A 19,515-nucleotide genomic window follows, 5' to 3' on the forward strand; every position below is an offset into this window, starting at 1 on the left:
TTTTTTTTTCTGACACCCCATGAAACACGTAGCTCAGCGGCCCATTGGTTCTTTTCTTGATTGACACTGGGCTGGCCCAATCACATCTTTAATGTGAAGTATAGAAATATACTCTTTCAAATATATAAATTAGTACAAAATTAATTATGGAAGTTTCCTTTATTTTTCAGTGCATTTACAATATATGGCTATTACTATCATGGGATTAATATTATAACTATTATTATGTAGTAGTGTAATGTAGACACTGTAACTAAAAGAGGTTTGAATTTTTCTTTGTTTAATTTGCACACTGAATATGGGTTGGAGCTTTTAATTTTTAACTCTCAAAGTGCACCAGATTGATGATTGCCAAAATTGTTGCTGCATACCCCTCTGGGTAGTTGCGTCCCTGTTTATATCCCTTGCGTTTAATACTTTTACATATATATACAGTATATATATATATATACTACTTATAGTCGCAGAACGAGTACAGTTAATGCGGGCATGTACGCATGTGTATACTTTCATTATGGTGTTGTTCATGATGGCGTTTCATTATGGTGGTCCAATGCGACCTCCAAAATGAAACGCCCCAAAATTCAAAGCACCTTCTTTTAAGTGTTGAGCATCCCCATAGCACCTGCAACAGAAAATCTCTGGAGCCGCCACTGTCTGGGAACACATATATGGGTCCTGCATAGAATTTTTATGGGCTAAGTGGCCATGGGTTTGAACTGGGAACACATATATGGGTCCTGCATGGTTTATTTATGGGCCAAGTGGGCATGTGTTTGATCTGGGAACACATATATGGGTCTTGCATGACATATTCATGGGCCGAGTGGGCATGGGTTTGATCTGGGAACACATTTATGGGTCCTGCATAGAATTTTTATGGGCCAAGTGGCCATGGGTTTGAACTGGGGACACATATATGGGTCCTGCATGGTACATTTATGAGCAAAGTGGGCATGGGTTTGAACTGGGATAATATATATAAAAATATATTTTTGATTTATTTACCGGTATGTTGTGACATTTAAATTGTTTTTTAAAGATTATGTTTATTGTTCGATGTAACAATTTTGTATTAATGTATTTTTTGGAGAGCTGTTTTTTTTCAGAGATTTTTTTTTAAATTTAAATATATTTTTGATTTGTTTACCGGTATATTGTTGTGACGACCACAAAAGTGTTGTATTTGTGTTTTAAGAATATTCACAATTATTGTCTTTTATTTGAAACAAGTGATTGTATTTAAAAAAAAAAAAAAAAAACAAGTATCCCAATTGTTTTATTTTTAATGTGAATTTTTGTGACTTAAAGTGAATTGTGTAGTGTTTGCTCCAGGCCAGTAGGGGCAGTGTAGAGTGACGAGTTACTGTAGCTGCGTGAGTTGCGGGTTTCTCATTGCAGAGAGCTCGAAACTGATAACACTGTCTCCTCGTTTCTCTCCTGTTTTACAGGTGGGTAAATGTATAAAAACACCTCAGAAGTAGCATTTATCTATGCTGAAATGTATGTGAGATATGAGTGAACTGTTTTTAGTGAAATGAGTTTCGTTAGGGTCTGTTTTTGATTTAGTTTGAAATGAGTTGAAACGAGAGGGCAAAGTCCTACAGAGTAACGGTTGAGAGACATTACTAGAGAGCAAGTCAGCTCAACACACACTTTCCCGTGTATATGATATTTTTTTGAGCTTGTAATGTTAACAGATATGTTTAGCTCACTGTATGTCAGTTTCCCACCATCTGTTGGAAATGTTTTTTTGCTCAATGAGTTTATACAAAAATGTTTACAGTTTAAAATGAGGTTAAAAGTTACACTTTAAGCACTTTATGAGTTCTGAGCATGATTTTGCAGTACTGTATTAACACGATACTGATAAAATACTGTGAATGGAAGATTCTAAGTATCTAAAAAAAAGCTGGTGAATATTACCATTGTCTTTACATTTCATTTTGATAAATAGTATAAAATACAAGCATGAAGAGTAAGTGAACATGCATTTGGTGGAAAGAGGTTTATTTTAATATGGATTTTGCATTGACATGGACACTGAAAATTAATTGTAATGTTAAAAAGACACTGAACATGTAATATGTGAAACATACAATGATACTTAACAATAGAGATGTGATTGCTGAAGAAAATTCAGAAAATAAATTACTGCAGAGAGCTCGAAACTGATAACACTGTCTCCTCGTTTCTCTCCTCTTTTACAGGAATTAATCTGTTATCCACGGTGCCGTTGCTACGGTACCCGTTACATTGTGACATTTAAATTGTTTTTTAAAGATCATTTTTGTTGTTCAATTTAACAATATATTTCTTGCAGTTCAAAGCATCAAGTGTCTTGTATTTATCTTGGACTTATATTCATTCTTCGTTTTTAGTTTTTCTTAGATTGTTTCCTTAAAGGAGAACTCCGGTCAATTTTAACATTGAGCTAATTTTTTTGCACATTTGGAGTGCTGTCAATACAGAGAACAACGACAAAAATCGGTGTTGCCTACACCGTGTTATCCTCTTTTTAAAATTTGCACCCAGTTGACTTCAATGGGGCAAGTTTTAAACCTGCTTTTAGCCTCTTAACATCCTTGATATGTCATTACAAGTGCACAGGTCATGTGAGTGATTCCTTCAGAGTGAACACGGTGAATCTGACTGCAGTAGATGTGAAAGATATGGATAAAAATGAGATTTATTTAGCCAGCGCTCATACCTGTATTTACATCCTGTTTTCGGTCAAAGTCCATAGTAATCGATTGTCGAGTTCACGCGCATGATCATAGGTACTTAACCAATGCGCGTGAACTCGACAATCGATTACTATGGACTTTGACCGAAAACAGGATGTAAATACAGGTATGTGCGCTGGCTGAAATAACATCACTTTTATTCATATCTTTCACATCTACTGCAGTCAGACTCACCCGTGTTCACTCTGAAGGAATCACTCACATGACCTGTGCACTTGTAATGACACATCAAGGATGTTAAGAGGCAAAAAGCAGGTTTAAAACTTGCCCCATTGAAGTCAACAGGGTGCAAATTTTAAAAAGAGGATAACTCGGTGTAGGCAACACCGATTTTTGTCGTTGTTCTCTGTACTGACAGCACTCCAAATTTACAAAAAAAAATGAGCTCAATGTTAAAATTGACCGGAGTTCTCCTTTAAACCATTTGGCATGGTTGGGCTTAGATAGGCCTTGCATGAATTGCCCAGTTAGGACCCACATAAGATCCTTACAGAGCCCACTTTAAGCCCATAGGGGCATTCACGGTTGAATCCTGGTGCAAGCCCACTTTAAACCCCTTTAGGCAGGTGGGGCCCAAATGGGTCTGACATGAATTACCCAGTTAAGACCCACATAAGACCCTTACAGGTCCCACTTAAAACCCATCTGGGCATCCATGGCTGGCCCCCGTGTGGATCCCGGGTGCAAGCCCATTTCAAACGCCCTTTAAGCAGGTGGGGCCCAAATGGGTCTGTCATGAATTGCCCGGTTAAGATCCAACATAACACCCTTATAGATCCCTTTTAAAGCCCATCTGGGCATCCACAGCTGGATCCTGGGTGCAAACCCACTTTAAACCCCTTTGGGCAGGTGGGGCCCCAATGGATCTGGCATGAATTGCCCAGTTAGGACCCACATAAGACTCTTACAGAGCCCATTTAAAGCCCATCTGGGTAGCCATGGTTGGATCCCGGGTGCAAGCCCACTTTAGACCAATTTGGGCAGGTGGGGCCCAAATGGGTCTGACATGAATTGCCCAATTAAGACCCATGCAGTACCCTTACAGGTCCCACTTTTAGTACGTCTGGGCTTCCACGGCTTGCCCCAATGTGGATCCCGGGTGCAAGCCCATAATGGGGCCCACATTTGCCGCCCATGAAGCCCTCATCTGGGCCCTACATGTCATTGCTGGCTGGGTTATGGTGAGATTACTACATTTTATTTAATTAATCGCATTTATGGTTAAATTACTACATTTTTAGGTCAATCTGTGTTCATTTTGACCACGAAACATGCGCTGTCACTTTAATTCAGCGCGTGCAGCACAGCAGAAATAGACTCGGTGCGGAAACGATCGCGGCACTGCTGTATACGCACCGAACCTGGAACGGATAGACGGACTGCAACCGCGTGCAGTGTGAAAGCTCTAACCTGTTAACATGGGTACGGAAAAAAATACGCACCGCTGGCGCATACGCACTGCAAACGGAGTATGTGAAACGGGCTGTCGAATCAAAACAACGTGGGACTACAGTGATTGGATGTCGTGCAGGCAGCGCGCGCGCTCTCTGCATGCATACAGGTGGCGCACATTTTTTTCACAGATGCAGATAAACTGAGAGCGGCGCGGCCGTGTGGAATTTTTTTCCCCCAGTTTTCATGGGAAGTAGCAAGTCTTCTCGAGTCAAAAGGCGCAAGTCCAAGTGAAGTCACGAGTCATTGATGTTAAAGTCCAAGTCGAGTTGCAAGTCTTTGTACATTTTGTCGAGTCGAGTCTGAAGTCATCAAATTCATGACTCGAGTCTGACTCGAGTCCAAGTCACATGACTCGAGTCCACACCTCTGGTATTTTGCTATTGGTATTTTAGTTTGGTTAACAAATCGAGAGCTTAGAATTATAAGGTTCTATCTCCGTTTATTGTAGTTTATTGAGGATCAAAGTTTTTAAACTCGGTTTATGTTTTGTGAGATGGAACCTTTTATTTTATTAATAACTACTAACAAAATATTTTTTTTACAAAAATAACACCACACAGGCATTAATAAACACCTAATGGATCAGACTGTCAGAAACTCAATTTCGACCAAAAGTGGAGATAGAACCTTATAATTCTAAGCTCACGAAATGTTAAACATTGAAAAAAATAAAGAGAAATTTTGGCTGTTCAAGATCAATAAAATGTTGTGCTTAATCAGAACATGCTTCTTTTTTGCTTATGTCCACAAATAATGTGTTATTGTTTTTGATGTACACGTGATTAAAACGTTTTATTGACGTTCAGGTCTGACTGGACCAATTTTGGACCTTTTTAGAACCTTTGTCAAGATGTGTAGGCTAAACCTCAAGACTTGATTGTCTTTCACGATGTTACACAGTAGGTGTGTGGTTATTTTATATGCAGGCTTATACACTTAAATTATGCAGCAACACATTTAAACACATATGACGACGCATTTAGACGTCCAGGGACGCGCAGAAGAGACGTGGAATTCACGGCCAGAAGAGACGTGGAATTCACGGCCAGAAAAGACGTCGGTTCAACTTCCATTTTGGAACTATTTTTCAACCATGACTGGACGTCTCGGACGGACGTCTTTTCAACGGTCATTAAACGTCCAAATGTTTGCTGGGAAGCGGCGCTAAAGGTAACTTTCAGCACTGTAGCCTTCAACTTGCTAATGGGAAGGGGGGATGGGCAGTTTTCATTTTTTGAGAAACAGTAACCTTGTTTGTGAAATAGGCTACTCCCGTTCTGATTCTCCCCTCGACCTCAGTCTGTTCGGCATCTTGTCTATCAGCTTCCAAAGTTTGTAACTCCTCTTCTGTGTATTCTGGCTCAAAACGATATGGTTCTGGATCTTGGTTTGATACCAAATAAAAATCCTCTGACAATTCCTCAAAGTCAGCCATGATCATGAATCACGTTCGCTACTAGCTAGTTAAGGCCTCATTATACTTCTGCGTCGGACCAACGCCGGAGCCTATACGCCGTAGGCAACGTGTTGGTTTTAATTTATACTTCTGTGTTGTTGTCCGCGTTGACGCGCACCTAGGGAGCATGTGAAACCCCGAGGGAGGGGTTCTGGCAGACCAATCACAGCGCTTGTGTCCGCGTAGAATTGACGCGTTGTTACATTTTTGGAGAGGTGCACGTCAGGGTACGCCGTAGGGTACGCGCGCTACACACAGCCTACAGGCCTATTTATACTTCTGCGTCGAACTGCCGCCGTAGCTACGTCGTAGGCTGTGTGTAGCGCGCGTACCCTACGGCGTACCCTGACGTGCACCTCTCCAAAAATGTAACAACGCGTCAATTCTACGCGGACACAAGCGCTGTGATTGGTCTGCCAGAACCCCTCCCTCGGGGTTTCACATGCTCCCTAGGTGCGCGTCAACGCGGACAACAACACAGAAGTATAAATTAAAACCAACACGTTGCCTACGGCGTATAGGCTCCGGCGTTGGTCCGACGCAGAAGTATAATGAGGCCTTAAGACGTAGCTACGGCGGCAGTTCGACGCAGAAGTATAAATAGGCCTTTAGTCACGTTGGTTTTGTTGACAGAACGGCGCTTCTCGGGTGCTGGGCTAATCACTCCGCCCAAGTAGCAGTGCTTCACCTTCTGAGAGAATAGTTCCCAGTATTTAAACGTTTAAAAAATGGCTGTGTCTCATATGACCTTGTTATTTGTACACACTGTGACTATACAAATCACAACATGTAAAAAGGAAAATGTTGGCATTCTTTTGTCACTTATTGGGATTAGTATGCTAGCTGTAGCCATTTACATCCAGTCTTTGTGCTAAGCTAGGCTAGCGGTGGGTGCGTCAAACAGACTTACAGCACGCACGGAGATGAAAAAGGTATGTATAGACTTATCTAACTCTGGGGGATACAGTGAATAAGCTAAAGTCCCAAAAGGTCGAAGTGTTCCTTTAAAGCACATAATCAAGGAATGTGAGGAAAGTGTTAGATCCAAATAGTCTTAAACATGAGACATGCTTTGTTAAGCACTTTAAACTAGTTTGTAAGCTTATAGTTTAACATGGCTTCCTCTGTCAAGTTCTTCTCTGACAGATACTGTGCGCTGTAGTCTTTGAGAATGGGACATGCTTTCCAGTGCATAACTTACAGGTATGTTCTCTATCTGTAAATGCAAGGCTCTTCCATTCCTGAAGGAAACTAGTCTCTGTTAAACCAGAGTAAACTCCTCAGGCTCAGCACACCCAGGATAGACATGGGTGTTTGCTTCTATAGCCCCTTTCACACAGAGATTCCGGAAAATACACGGATAAAGTGACCGGGGATTTGACCCGGGTTCGTTTGATTTTGGTTCATTCACACTGCCAGTGATTTTCCGGAATAAAAAAGAGGTATTTTTGGGACAGACTCGATCGTCACGCCAGAAATAACGGTCTGGTTGTTGTTGGACAGGAGAAATCACATTTTTGCGCTCCGAAGTCTTATCTCCATGTCAACTACACAGCCGGCTTTTACAGTTTCGATTTTGATTATTTCGAGAACCGTATCCAATCGACTTCACAAGGGAGCGCAGGCATTTGGTGCAATATAGTGCACGCAAGACGACACGTTCAGAATTAAACTTTTAATAAACTACAGAACAGCGCGACCGCGAACCTTTATCATTGTGACTGCTCGATCCTTAAGCATTAGACGATCTGCAAATCCGTCGATCTGGGCTTTGTTTATAAAACAATCATCGTCGAAATGCAGGGAACAAACAGTCTTGCACAAAAACAAACAGTCTCTGAAAAAACAAACTCCATCCACTGGTCCCTTAGCGCCGGGTTCTTTGGGAATCTGTGCAGGGTTGTCTTGCCCTGGCAACCAAAAAACCCACTTCTTTGGTGACATTGACTTCCCTAAAGCCTCAGCCGAGCAGAGCGCTTTGATGAGGTACTGCTTTCGCTCTCTTCTCTCTCTGTCTGGTCTACGAGTGCGCGCGCGCCCGCGAAGAAGTGCCCTTAGGACCCATAAGGAAATTCCGCCCCATCTTACGTGACACAGACCCATACTCGAAAAAAAACTTTCCGAAACTTGTGACAAACCGGAAGGACAGTTTTTGGCACAGAAATACTCCTTCAAACGTACAATTTAATTTTTGAAACTTTGTCCATGTTTAGCATGGGAATCCAACTCTTTAACAGTGTAAAAAACTCAGTATGCATGAAATAGCATTTCACCCCCCCTTTAATCATAATGTGATCGTATTATTCAACGCACTTTTATTATGTTTGAGACATCAACCACTGGTCGATGACCATTATGTTTGTATTAACTGTAGGTAACATCTCGTCCCCTTGGAATTATAAGGTTCTATCTGACATTTTTGTCAAAATTTAGTTATTCACATTTAGTTATTAACTTATTCTGTGACCACTTCTTTACATTATGTGATGTTGTTTTTTAAAGGAGAACTCCGGTCAATTTTAACATTGAGCTCATTTTTTTGTACATTTGGAGTGCTGTCAATACAGAGAACAACGACAAAAATCGGTGTTGCCTACACAGAGTTATTCTATTTTTAAAATTTGCACCCTGTTGACTTCAATGGGGCAAGTACTAAACCTGCTTTTAGCCTCTTAACATCCTTGATGTGTCATTACAAGTGCACAGAAAATGTGAGTGATTCCTTCTGAGTGAACACGAGTGAGTCTGACTGCAGTAGATGTGAAAGATATGTATAAAAATGATGTTATTTAAGCCAGCGCAAATACCTTTGTTTACATCCTGTTTTTCGGTTGAAGTCCAAAGTAGTCGATTGCAGAGTTCACACGCATAGGTTTAATACCTATGATCACGCGCGTGAACTCGGCAATCGACTACTTTGGACTTCTACCGAAAAACAGGATGTAAACAAAGGTATTTGCGCTGGCTTAAATAACATCATTTTTATACATTTCTTTCACATCTACTGCAGTCAGACTCACTCGTGTTCACTCAGAAGGAATCACTCACATTTTCTGTGCACTTGTAATGACACATCAAGGATGTTAAGAGGCTAAAAGCAGGTTTAGTACTTGCCCCATTGAAGTCAACAGGGTGCAAATTTTAAAAATAGAATAACTCGGTGTAGGCAACACCGATTTTTGTCGTTGTTCTCTGTATTGACAGCACTCCAAATGTACAAAAAAATGAGCTCAATGTTAAAATTGACCGGAGTTCTCCTTTAAGTTGTGTACATTTTGGAACTTTTTTTTAGAAAATAAAAAGGTTTTTTCTACGCAGTCGAATGGAATGCAAAAACTTTAAAGCTCAATATCTCAAAACTGCTCAGAACGCAGATAGAACCTTATAATTCCAAGGGGACAAACTGGTAAAATGTACATCTATAGGTCATAAAAAACGTAATATTTTCTTCTCAGCCATGTTAACAACTGTGCATGAGCGAAATCTCCTCCCATCCGTTGTCTGGTTGGCCTTTCGCAAGGATTCCTGAGTAGTTAAAGTGTGTGGAGCTTGCATCTATGCGGGCTTCGCGGAAGACCGCTTCAAGGGTACAAAAGGGGCGCTGCTGAGCACACTTCAGAACGTTAAAATGCTGAATGGGACGGCCTATGGACTCGTAGACTCAGCGAGCATGCGCAATTTAAGTCCACGAAACCGAAAGTCCACATGAAGTGCGCCATTTGGGACAGGGCCAATGTTACTAGGTCCCCAACCCGGCATCGATCCCGGGATAAATCCCGGGTCGTGTTTGCGTTCACATAGAAGGCACTCTGGCAATTTGCTGGCAATTTCCCGGGTTCAAAGAGCTGTGTGAAAGGGGCTTATGATGCAAACTGATGATTTGACTTCACTTTGAATTATTTTTCTTCAGACACGTGTTTGTATTTTGTATTTCCGTACTACGGAGCCTGGGAAGTCACCTGTGGGAGAGAAAAAAACATTCCGTGGCGACGGTTTTGCAATCCGTCTGCTCAGTTTATAAACCGTACTCACGAATTCTCAAACTGTTCCCTCGGTTTAACAAATCGTGCCCACGGGTTAATAAACCGTACCCACGAGTTTCTAATCAGCACTCTCAGATTTGTAAACCGTGCCTTCAGTTTTTGCAATCTGTACCCACAAATTCATAAACCGTGCCCTCGCTTTCACAATCCGTTCCCACGGGTTTGTAAACTGTACTCACGGATTTGTGGCTTGCCCTCATTTTAGAAGAACACCAGGAGACCGTTGTTAACGAATCATATTTTATATTGTTTTATTAAATATGAAGTGGAACACATCAAATTGTCTTGCATGTTTAAAGTGATTCTCAATTGTTGCGGGTATGGGGTGGAATAGGCTACTATTTAATATGAATGATGTGCTCAAAATCTTTTGTTTAAATAATAATCTTAGCACTTCATTATTATTGTCTAACCAGTATTATGACTGATATTTGATGAATTGCTTTGTTCCTTTTTTGTAAGTTTTGGACAAAAGCGTCTTCTAAATATGTAGCCTAAAATGTAGGCATAATTAAAAATAATAATAATAATAATTATTATTATTATTATTTGAGTTTATAACTATAAATGAGTTAACTTAGTAATACAGTAATAAGTTTTTCATAAAATAATTGATCAATGCTTTATTTAGGCTATAAACTAACCTTTTAAAGTTTTGGATAAAATAGGCCTACATTCATTGCGAATCACTTTAAGCATGCAGACGCAAGACAATTTGATGTGTTCCACTTCATATTTAATAAAACAATATAAAATATGATTCGTTAACAACGGTCTCCTGGAGTTCTTCTAAAATGAGGGCGAGCCGCAAATCCGTGAGTACAGATTACAAACCCGTGGGAACGGATTGTGAAAGCGTGGGCACGGTTTATGAATTTGTGGGTACAGATTGCAAAAACTGAAGGCACGGTTTACAAATCTGAGAGCGCGGATTAGAAACTCGTGGGTACAGTTTATTAACCCGTGGGCATGATTTGTTAAACCGAGGGAACAGTTTGCGAATTCGTGAGTACGGTTTATAAACTGAGCGGACGGATTGCAAAACCGTCGCTACGAATTGTTTTGTTTTTTTCACAGGTGACTTCCCGGGCTCCGTACTACACAAATAACCACTGCTCTTCATTTGTAACAATTGTAAATTTAACAGGAACATTAAAAACGCAGAAGAAAAAATATATTTTGGGAGCATTTTATTGAAAATTTTAGATGTGTAGTTTTATGGATACATTCACAGGTGTAACTGAAATGCATTTATTATTGCACTGCAAGAGTAATGCCTTTTATAAGGTTTAACAAATTTAAGTAACTGTTAATTATCTTGGAATTTGTTCATAAACCTTTTTTTCTTTCTATACTGGGATATGTTGAGGTTTATACAGCAGGTATTAAAGAACAGTCCTCAAAAATGTAAATCTTTGGGTTATACTTAAAAAAGGGAGTTAAAAAAATCAGAAATTTTTTTGTTCATCATTGCTAATTTAGATCTCAAAAAAATTAACATTTCTGTAAAGATCAATGGTCCTTCAGAACTTGTGATCCCAGTCACGTCTGACTCTCGTGTGGCAGCAGTCACAGCTGTAGTCATGTTTGCTTCTCGTGTGGCAGCAGTCGCGGCTGTAGTCACGTTTGCCTCTCGTGTGGCAGCAGTCATGGCTGTAGTCATGTTTGCCTCTCGTGTGGCGGCAGCAGTCGTGGCTGTAGTCATGTTTGCCTCTCGTGTGGCAGCAGTCGTGGCTGTAGTCGCGTTTGCCTCTCGTGTGGCAGCAGTCGTGGCTGTAGTCAAGTTTGCCTCTCGTGTGGCAGCAGTCGTGGCTGTAGTCATGTTTGCCTCTCGTGTGGCAGCAGTCGCGGCTGTAGTCGCGTTTGCCTCTCGTGTGGCAGCAGTCGTGGCTGTAGTCATGTTTGCTTCTCGTGTGGCAGCAGTCGTGGCTGTAGTCATGTTTGCCTCTCGTGTGGCAGCAGTCGCGGCTGTAGTCGCGTTTGCCTCTCGTGTGGCAGCAGTCGTGGCTGTAGTCATGTTTGCCTCTCGTGTGGCAGCAGTCGTGGCTGTAGTCGCGTTTGCCTCTCGTGTGGCAGCTGTCGCGGCAGTCGTGGCTGTAGTCATGTTTGCCTCTCGTATGGCAGCAGTCGTGGCTGTAGTCATGTTTGCCTCTCGTGTTGCAGCAATCGTGGCTGTAGTCATGTTTGCCTCTCGTGTGGCAGCAGTCGCGGCTGTAGTCGCGTTTGCCTCTCGTGTGGCAGCAGTCGTGGCTGTAGTCATGTTTGCCTCTCGTGTGGCAGCAGTCGTGGCTGTAGTCGCGTTTGCCTCTCGTGTGGCAGCTGTCGCGGCAGTCGTGGCTGTAGTCATGTTTGCCTCTCGTATGGCAGCAGTCGTGGCTGTAGTCACGTTTGCCTCTCGTGTGGCAGCAGTCGTGGCTGTAGTCGCGTTTGCCTCTCGTGTGGCAGCAGTCGTGGCTGTAGTCAAGTTTGCCTCTCGTGTGGCAGCAGTCGTGGCTGTAGTCATGTTTGCCTCTCATGTAGCAGCAGTCACGGCTGTAGTCGCGTTTGCCTCTCGTGTGGCAGCAGTCGTGGCTGTAGTCATGTTTGCCTCTCATGTAGCAGCAGTCACGGCTGTAGTCATATTTGCCTCTCGTGTGGCAGCAGTCGCGGCTGTAGTCGCGTTTGCCTCTCGTGTGGCAGCAGTCGTGGCTGTAGTCACATTTGCCTCTCGTGTGGCAGCAGTCGCGGCTGTAGTCAAGTTTGCCTCTCGTGTGGCAGCAGTCGTGGCTGTAGTCATGTTTGCCTCTCGTGCACCAGCAGTCGTGGCTGTAGTCGCGTTTGCCTCTCGTGTGGCAGCAGTCGTGGCTGTAGTCATGTTTGCCTCTCGTGTGGCAGCAGTCGTGGCTGTAGTCATGTTTGCCTCTCGTGTGGCAGCAGTCGTGGCTGTAGTCAAGTTTGCCTCTCGTGTGGCAGCAGTTGTGGCTGTAGTCACATTTGCCTCTCGTGTGGCAACAGTCGTGGCTGTAGTCATGTTTGCCTCTCATGTTGCAGCAATCGTGGCTGTAGTCATGTTTGCCTCTCGTGTGGCAGCAGTCGTGGCTGTAGTCATGTTTGCCTCTCGTGTGGCAGAAGTCGTGGCTGTAGTCATGTTTGCCTCTCATGTTGCAGCAATCGTGGCTGTAGTCATGTTTGCCTCTCGTGTGGCAGCAGTCGTGGCTGTAGTCATGTTTGCCTCTCGTGTGGCAGCAGTCGTGGCTGTAGTCGCGTTTCCCTCTCGTGTGGCAGCAGTTGTGGCTGTAGTCACATTTGCCTCTCGTGTGGCAGCAGTTGTGGCTGTAGTCACGTTTGCCTCTCGTGTGGCAGTAGTCGCGGCTGTAGTTGCGTTTGCCTCTCGTGTGGCAGCACTCGTGGCTGTAGTCATGTTTGTCTCTCGTGTGGCAGCAGTCGTGGCTGTAGTCATATTTGCCTCTCGTGTGGCAGCAGTCGCTGCTGTAGTCGCGTTTGCCTCTCGTGTGGCAGCAGTCGCGGCTGTAGTCGCGTTTGCCTCTCGTGTGGCAGCAGTCGCGGCTGTAGTCGCGTTTGCCTCTCGTGTGGCAGCAGTCGTGGCTGTAGTCATGTTTGCCTCTCGTGTGGCAGTAGTCGCGTTTGCCTCTCGTGTGGCAGCAGTCGTGGCTGTAGTCATGTTTGCCTCTCGTGTGGCAGCAGTCGTGGCTGTAGTCATGTTTGCCTCTCGTGTGGCAGCAGTCGTGGCTGTAGTCATGTTTGCCTCTCGTGTGGCAGCAGTCGTGGTTGTAGTCATGAGAGGCAGCAGTCGTGGCTGTAGTCATGTTTGCCTCTCGTGTGGCAGCAGTCGCGGCTGTAGTCGCGTTTGCCTCTCGTGTGGCAGCAGTCGTGGCTGTAGTCATGTTTGCCTCTCGCGTGGCAGCAGTCGTGGCTGTAGTCATGTTTGCCTCTCGTGTGGCAGCAGTCGTGGCTGTAGTCATGTTTGCCTCTCGTGTGGCAGCAGTCGTGGTTGTAGTCATATTTGCTTCTCGTGTGGCAGCAGTCATGGCTGTAGTCATGTTTGCCTCTCGTGTAGCAGCAGTCGCGGCTGTAGTCACGTTTGCCTCTCGTGTGGCAGCAGTTGTGGCTGTAGTCACATTTGCCTCTCGTGTGGCAGTAGTTGCGGCTGTAGTCGCGTTTGCCTCTCGTGTGGCAGCAGTCGTAGCTGTAGTCATGTTTGCCTCTCGTGTGGCAGCAGTCGTGGCTGTAGTCATGTTTACCCCTCGTGTGGCAGCAGTCGCGGCTGTAGTCGCGTTTGCCTCTCGTGTGGCAGCAGTCGCGGCTGTAGTCGCGTTTGCCACTCGTGTGGCAGCAGTCGTGGCTGTAGTCATGTTTGCCTCTCGTGTGGCAGCAGTCGCGGCTGTAGTCGCGTTTGCCTCTCGTGTGGCAGCAGTTATGGCTGTAGTCATGTTTGCCTCTCGTGTGGCAGCAGTCGTGGCTGTAGTCATGTTTGCCTCACGTGCGGCAGCAGTCGCGGCTGTAGTCGCGTTTGCCTCTCGTGTGGCAGCAGTCGCGGCTGTAATTGCGTTTGCCTCTCGTGTGGCAGCAGTCGTGGCTGTAGTCATGTTTGCCTCTCGTATGGCAGCAGTCGTGGCTGTAGTCATGTTTGCCTCTCGTGTGGCAGCAGTCGTGGCTGTAGTCATGTTTGCCTCTCGTGTGGCAGCAGTCGTGGTTGTAGTCATATTTGCTTCTCGTGTGGCAGCAGTCATGGCTGTAGTCATGTTTGCCTCTCGTGTAGCAGCAGTCGCGGCTGTAGTCACGTTTGCCTCTCGTGTGGCAGCAGTTGTGTCTGTAGTCACATTTGCCTCTCGTGTGGCAGCAGTTGCGGCTGTAGTCGCGTTTGCCTCTCGTGTGGCAGCAGTCGTGGCTGTAGTCATGTTTGCCTCTCGTGTGGCAGCAGTCGTGGCTGTAGTCATATTTGCCGTTCGTGTGGCAGCAGTCGCGGCTGAAGTCGCGTTTGCCTCTCGTGTGGCAGCAGTCGCGGCTGTAGTCATGTTTGCCTCTCGTGTGGCAGCAGTCGTGGCTGTAGTCATGTTTGCCTCTTGTGTGGCAGCAGTCGTGGCTGTAGTCATGTTTGCCTCTCGTGTGGCAGCAGTCGTGGCTGTAGTCGCGTTTGCCTCTCGTCTGGCAGCAGTCGTGGCTGTAGTCATGTTTGCCTCTCGTGTGGCAGCAGTCGTGGCTGTAGTCATATTTGCCGTTCGTGTGGCAGCAGTCGCGGCTGTAGTCGCATTTGCCTCTCGTGTGGCAGCAGTCGCGGCTATAGTCGTGTTTGCCTCTCGTGTGGCAGCAGTCGTGGCTGTAGTCATGTTTGCCTCTCGTGTGGCAGCAGTCATGGCTGTAGTCATGTTTGCCCCTCGTGTAGCAGCAGTCGCGGCCGTAGTCACGTTTGCCTCTCGTGTGGCAGCAGTTGTGGCTGTAGTCACATTTGCCTCTCGTGTGGCAGCAGATGCGGCTGTAGTCGCGTTTGCCTCTCGTGTGGCAGCAGTCGTGGCTGTAGTCATGTTTGCCTCTCGTGTGGCAGCAGTCGTGGCTGTAGTCATATTTGCCGTTCGTATGGCAGCAGTCGCGGCTGTAGTCGCATTTGCCTCTCGTGTGGCAGCAGTCGCGGCTATAGTTGTGTTTGCCTCTCGTGTGGCAGCAGTCGTGGCTGTAGTCACGTTTGCCTCTCGTGTGGCAGCAGTCGCGGCTGTAGTCGCGTTTGCCACTCGTGTGGCAGCAGTCGTGGCTGTAGTCATGTTTGCCTCTCGTGTGGCAGCAGTCGCGGCTGTAGTCGCGTTTGCCTCTCGTGTTGCAGCAGTTGTGGCTGTAGTCATGTTTGCCTCTCGTGTGGCAGCAGTCGCGGCTGTAGTCGCGTTTGCCTCTCGTGTGGCAGCAGTTGTGGCTGTAGTCATGTTTGCCTCTCGTGTGGCAGTAGTCGCGGTTGTAGTCATGTTTGCCTCTCGTGTGGCAGCAGTCGTGGCTGAAGTCATGTTTGCCTCACGTGCGACAGCAGTCGCGGCTGTAGTCGCGTTTGCCTCTCGAGTGGCAGCAGTCGTGGCTGTAGTCATGTTTGCCTCTCGTGTGGCAGCAGTCGCGGCTGTAGTCATGTTTGCCTCTCGTGTGGCAGCAGTCGTGGTTGTAGTCATATTTGCTTCTCGTGTGGCAGCAGTCATGGCTGTAGTCATGTTTGCCCCTCGTGTAGCAGCAGTCGCGGCCGTAGTCACGTTTGCCTCTCGTGTGGCAGCAGTCGTGGCTGTAGTCATGTTTGCCTCTCGTGTGGCAGCAGTCGTGGCTGTAGTCATGTTTGCCTCTCGTGTGGCAGCAGTCGTGGTTGTAGTCATGTTTGCCTCTCGTGTGGCAGCAGTCGTGGCTGTAGTCATATTTGCCGTTCGTGTGGCAGCAGTCGCGGCTATAGTCATGTTTGCCTCTCGTGTGGCAGCAGTCGTGGCTGTAGTCATATTTGCCGTTCGTGTGGCAGCAGTCGCGGCTATAGTCGTGTTTGCCTCTCGTGTGGCAGCAGTCGCGGCTGTAGTCGTGTTTGCCTCTCGTGTGGCAGCAGTCGTGGCTGTAGTCACGTTTGCCTCTTGTGTGGCAGCAGTCGCCGCTGTAGTCGCGTTTGCTTCTCGTGTGGCAGCAGTCGTGGCTGTAGTCATGTTTGCCTCTCGTGTGGCAGCAGTCGTGGCTGTAGTCATGTTTGCCTCTCGTGTGGCAGCAGTCGTGGCTGTAGTCATGTTTGCCTCTCGTGTGGCAGAAGTCGTGGTTGTAGTCATGTTTGCCTCTCGTGTGGCAGCAGTCGTGGCTGTAGTCATATTTGCCGTTCGTGTGGCAGCAGTCGCGGCTGTAGTCGCGTTTGCCTCTCGTGTGGCAGCAGTCGTGGTTGTAGTCATGTTTGCCTCTCGTGTGGCAGCAGTCGTGGCTGTAGTCATATTTGCCGTTCGTGTGGCAGCAGTCGCGGCTGTAGTCGCGTTTGCCTCTCGTGTGGCAGCAGTCGCGGCTGTAGTCGCGTTTGCCTCTCGTGTGGCAGCAGTCGTGGCTGTAGTCATATTTGCCGTTCGTGTGGCAGCAGTCGCGGGTGTAGTCGCGTTTGCCTCTCGTGTGGCAGCAGTCGCGGCTGTAGTCGTGTTTGCCTCTCGTGTGGCAGCAGTCGTGGCTGTAGTCACGTTTGCCTCTCGTGTGGCAGCAGTCGCGGGTGTAGTCGCGTTTGCCTCTCGTGTGGCAGCAGTCGTGGCTGTAGTCATGTTTGCCTCTCGTGTGGCAGCAGTCGTGGCTGTAGTCAAGTTTGCCTCTCGTGTGGCAGCAGTCGCGGCTGTAGTCGCGTTTGCTTCTCGTGTGGCAGCAGTCGTGGCTGTAGTCAAGTTTGCCTCTCGTGTGGCAGCAGTCGTGGCTGTAGTCAAGTTTGCCTCTCGTGTGGCAGCAGTCGCGGCTGTAGTCGCGTTTGCTTCTCGTGTGGCAGCAGTCGTGGCTGTAGTCATGTTTGCCTCTCGTGTGGCAGCAGTCGTGGCTGTAGTCATGTTTGCCTCTCGTGTGGCAGCAGTCGTGGCTGTAGTCATGTTTGCCTCTCGTGTGGCAGCAGTCGCGGCTGTAGTCATGTTTGCCTCTCGTGTGGCAGCAGTCGTGGTTGTAGTCATATTTGCTTCTCGTGTGGCAGCAGTCATGGCTGTAGTCATGTTTGCCCCTCGTGTAGCAGCAGTCGCGGCCGTAGTCACGTTTGCCTCTCGTGTGGCAGCAGTCGTGGCTGTAGTCATGTTTGCCTCTCGTGTGGCAGCAGTCGTGGCTGTAGTCATGTTTGCCTCTCGTGTGGCAGCAGTCGTGGTTGTAGTCATGTTTGCCTCTCGTGTGGCAGCAGTCGTGGCTGTAGTCATATTTGCCGTTCGTGTGGCAGCAGTCGCGGCTGTAGTCGCGTTTGCCTCTCGTGTGGTAGCAGTCGCGGCTATAGTCATGTTTGCCTCTCGTGTGGCAGCAGTCGTGGCTGTAGTCATATTTGCCGTTCGTGTGGCAGCAGTCGCGGCTATAGTCGTGTTTGCCTCTCGTGTGGCAGCAGTCGCGGCTGTAGTCGTGTTTGCCTCTCGTGTGGCAGCAGTCGTGGCTGTAGTCACGTTTGCCTCTTGTGTGGCAGCAGTCGTGGCTGTAGTCATGTTTGCCTCTCGTGTGGCAGCAGTCGTGGTTGTAGTCATGTTTGCCTCTCGTGTGGCAGCAGTCGTGGCTGTAGTCATATTTGCCGTTCGTGTGGCAGCAGTCGCGGCTGTAGTCGCGTTTGCCTCTCGTGTGGCAGCAGTCGCGGCTGTAGTCGCGTTTGCCTCTCGTGTGGCAGCAGTCGTGGCTGTAGTCATATTTGCCGTTCGTGTGGCAGCAGTCGCGGGTGTAGTCGCGTTTGCCTCTCGTGTGGCAGCAGTCGCGGCTGTAGTCGTGTTTGCCTCTCGTGTGGCAGCAGTCGTGGCTGTAGTCACGTTTGCCTCTCGTGTGGCAGCAGTCGCGGCTGTAGTCGCGTTTGCCTCTCGTGTGGCAGCAGTCGTGGCTGTAGTCGCGTTTGCCTCTCGTGTGGCAGCAGTCGTGGCTGTAGTCGCGTTTGCCTCTCGTGTGGCAGCAGTCGCGGCTGTAGTCGCGTTTGCCTCTCGTGTGGCAGCAGTCGTGGCTGTAGTCACGTTTGCCTCTCGTGTGGCAGCAATCGTGGCTGTAGTCATGTTTGCCTCTCGTGTGGCAGCAGGCGTGGCTGTAGTCATGTTTGCCTCTCGTGTGGCAGCAGTCGTGGTTGTAGTCATGCTTGCCTCTCGTGTGGCAGCATTCGTGGCTGTAGTCATATTTGCCGTTCGTGTGGCAGGAGTCACGGCTGTAGTCGCGTTTGCCTCTCGTGTGGCAGCAGTCGCGGCTGTAGTCATGTTTGCCTCTCGTGTGCCAGCAGTCGTGGCTGTAGTCATATTTGCCGTTCGTGTGGCAGCAGTCGCGGGTGTAGTCGCGTTTGCCTCTCGTATGGCAGCAGTCGCGGCTGTAGTCGTGTTTGCCTCTCGTGTGGCAGCAGTCGTGGCTGTAGTCGCGTTTGCCTCTCGTGTGGCAGCAGTCGCGGCTGTAGTCGCGTTTGCCTCTCGTGTGGCAGCAGTCGTGGCTGTAGTCATGTTTGCCTCTCGTGTGGCAGCAGTCGTGGCTGTAGTCATGTTTGCCTCTCGTGTGGCAGCAGTCGCGGCTGTAGTCGCGTTTGCCTCTCGTGTGGCAGCAGTCGTGGCTGTAGTCGCGTTTGCCTCTCGTGTGGCAGCAGTCGTGGCTGTAGTCGCGTTTGCCTCTCGTGTGGCAGCAGTCGCGGCTGTAGTCGTGGCTGTAGCCATGTTTGCCTCTCGTGTGGCAGCAGTCGTGGGTATAGTCATGTTTGTCTCTCGTGTGGCAGCAGTCGTGGCTGTAGTCATGTTTGCCTCTCGTGTGGCAGCAGTCGTGGCTGTAGTCATGTTTGCCTCTCGTGTGGCAGCAGTCGCGGCTGTAGTCGCGTTTGCCTCTCGTGTGGCAGCAGTCGTGGCTGTAGTCGCGTTTGCCTCTCGTGTGGCAGCAGTCGTGGCTGTAGTCGCGTTTGCCTCTCGTGTGGCAGCAGTCGCGGCTGTAGTCGTGGCTGTAGCCATGTTTGCCTCTCGTGTGGCAGCAGTCGTGGGTATAGTCATGTTTGTCTCTCGTGTGGCAGCAGTCGTGGCTGTAGTCATGTTTGCCTCTCGTGTGGCAGCAGTCGTGGCTGGAGTCACATTGGCCTTTTCTGTGGGCGTAGTTGCAGCTGCAGTCACAGGTTTATTTGCTCTTAATGGGCTTAACAGTGCTCTTGAAGCAGCTGCGCCCATTC

At 47.6% G+C, this 19,515-nt stretch overlaps 2 protein-coding genes across 6 annotated transcripts in view; both read left to right on the plus strand.

The window, feature by feature from the left end:
- The window catches only part of fam131ab (family with sequence similarity 131 member Ab), a 335,743-nt gene that overhangs the window by 159,950 nt on the left and 156,278 nt on the right, over positions 1-19,515 (plus strand). The gene's annotated exons all lie outside the window — the stretch shown is intronic.
- Positions 10,883-13,475, plus strand: LOC307167263 (uncharacterized protein; the record flags this gene model as incomplete). The annotated part of the gene is made up of 3 exons (XM_079886250.1): positions 10,883-11,869; positions 11,946-13,393; positions 13,464-13,475. The coding sequence occupies exons 2-3, from the start codon at positions 11,960-11,962 to the stop codon at positions 13,473-13,475; spliced, it is 1,446 nt and encodes a 481-aa protein (XP_079742376.1). The 5' UTR covers positions 10,883-11,869; positions 11,946-11,959.

This window comes from Squalius cephalus (genome assembly GCF_949319135.1).
Source record: "Squalius cephalus genome assembly, chromosome: 11".
Lineage (NCBI taxonomy): Eukaryota > Metazoa > Chordata > Actinopteri > Cypriniformes > Leuciscidae > Squalius > Squalius cephalus.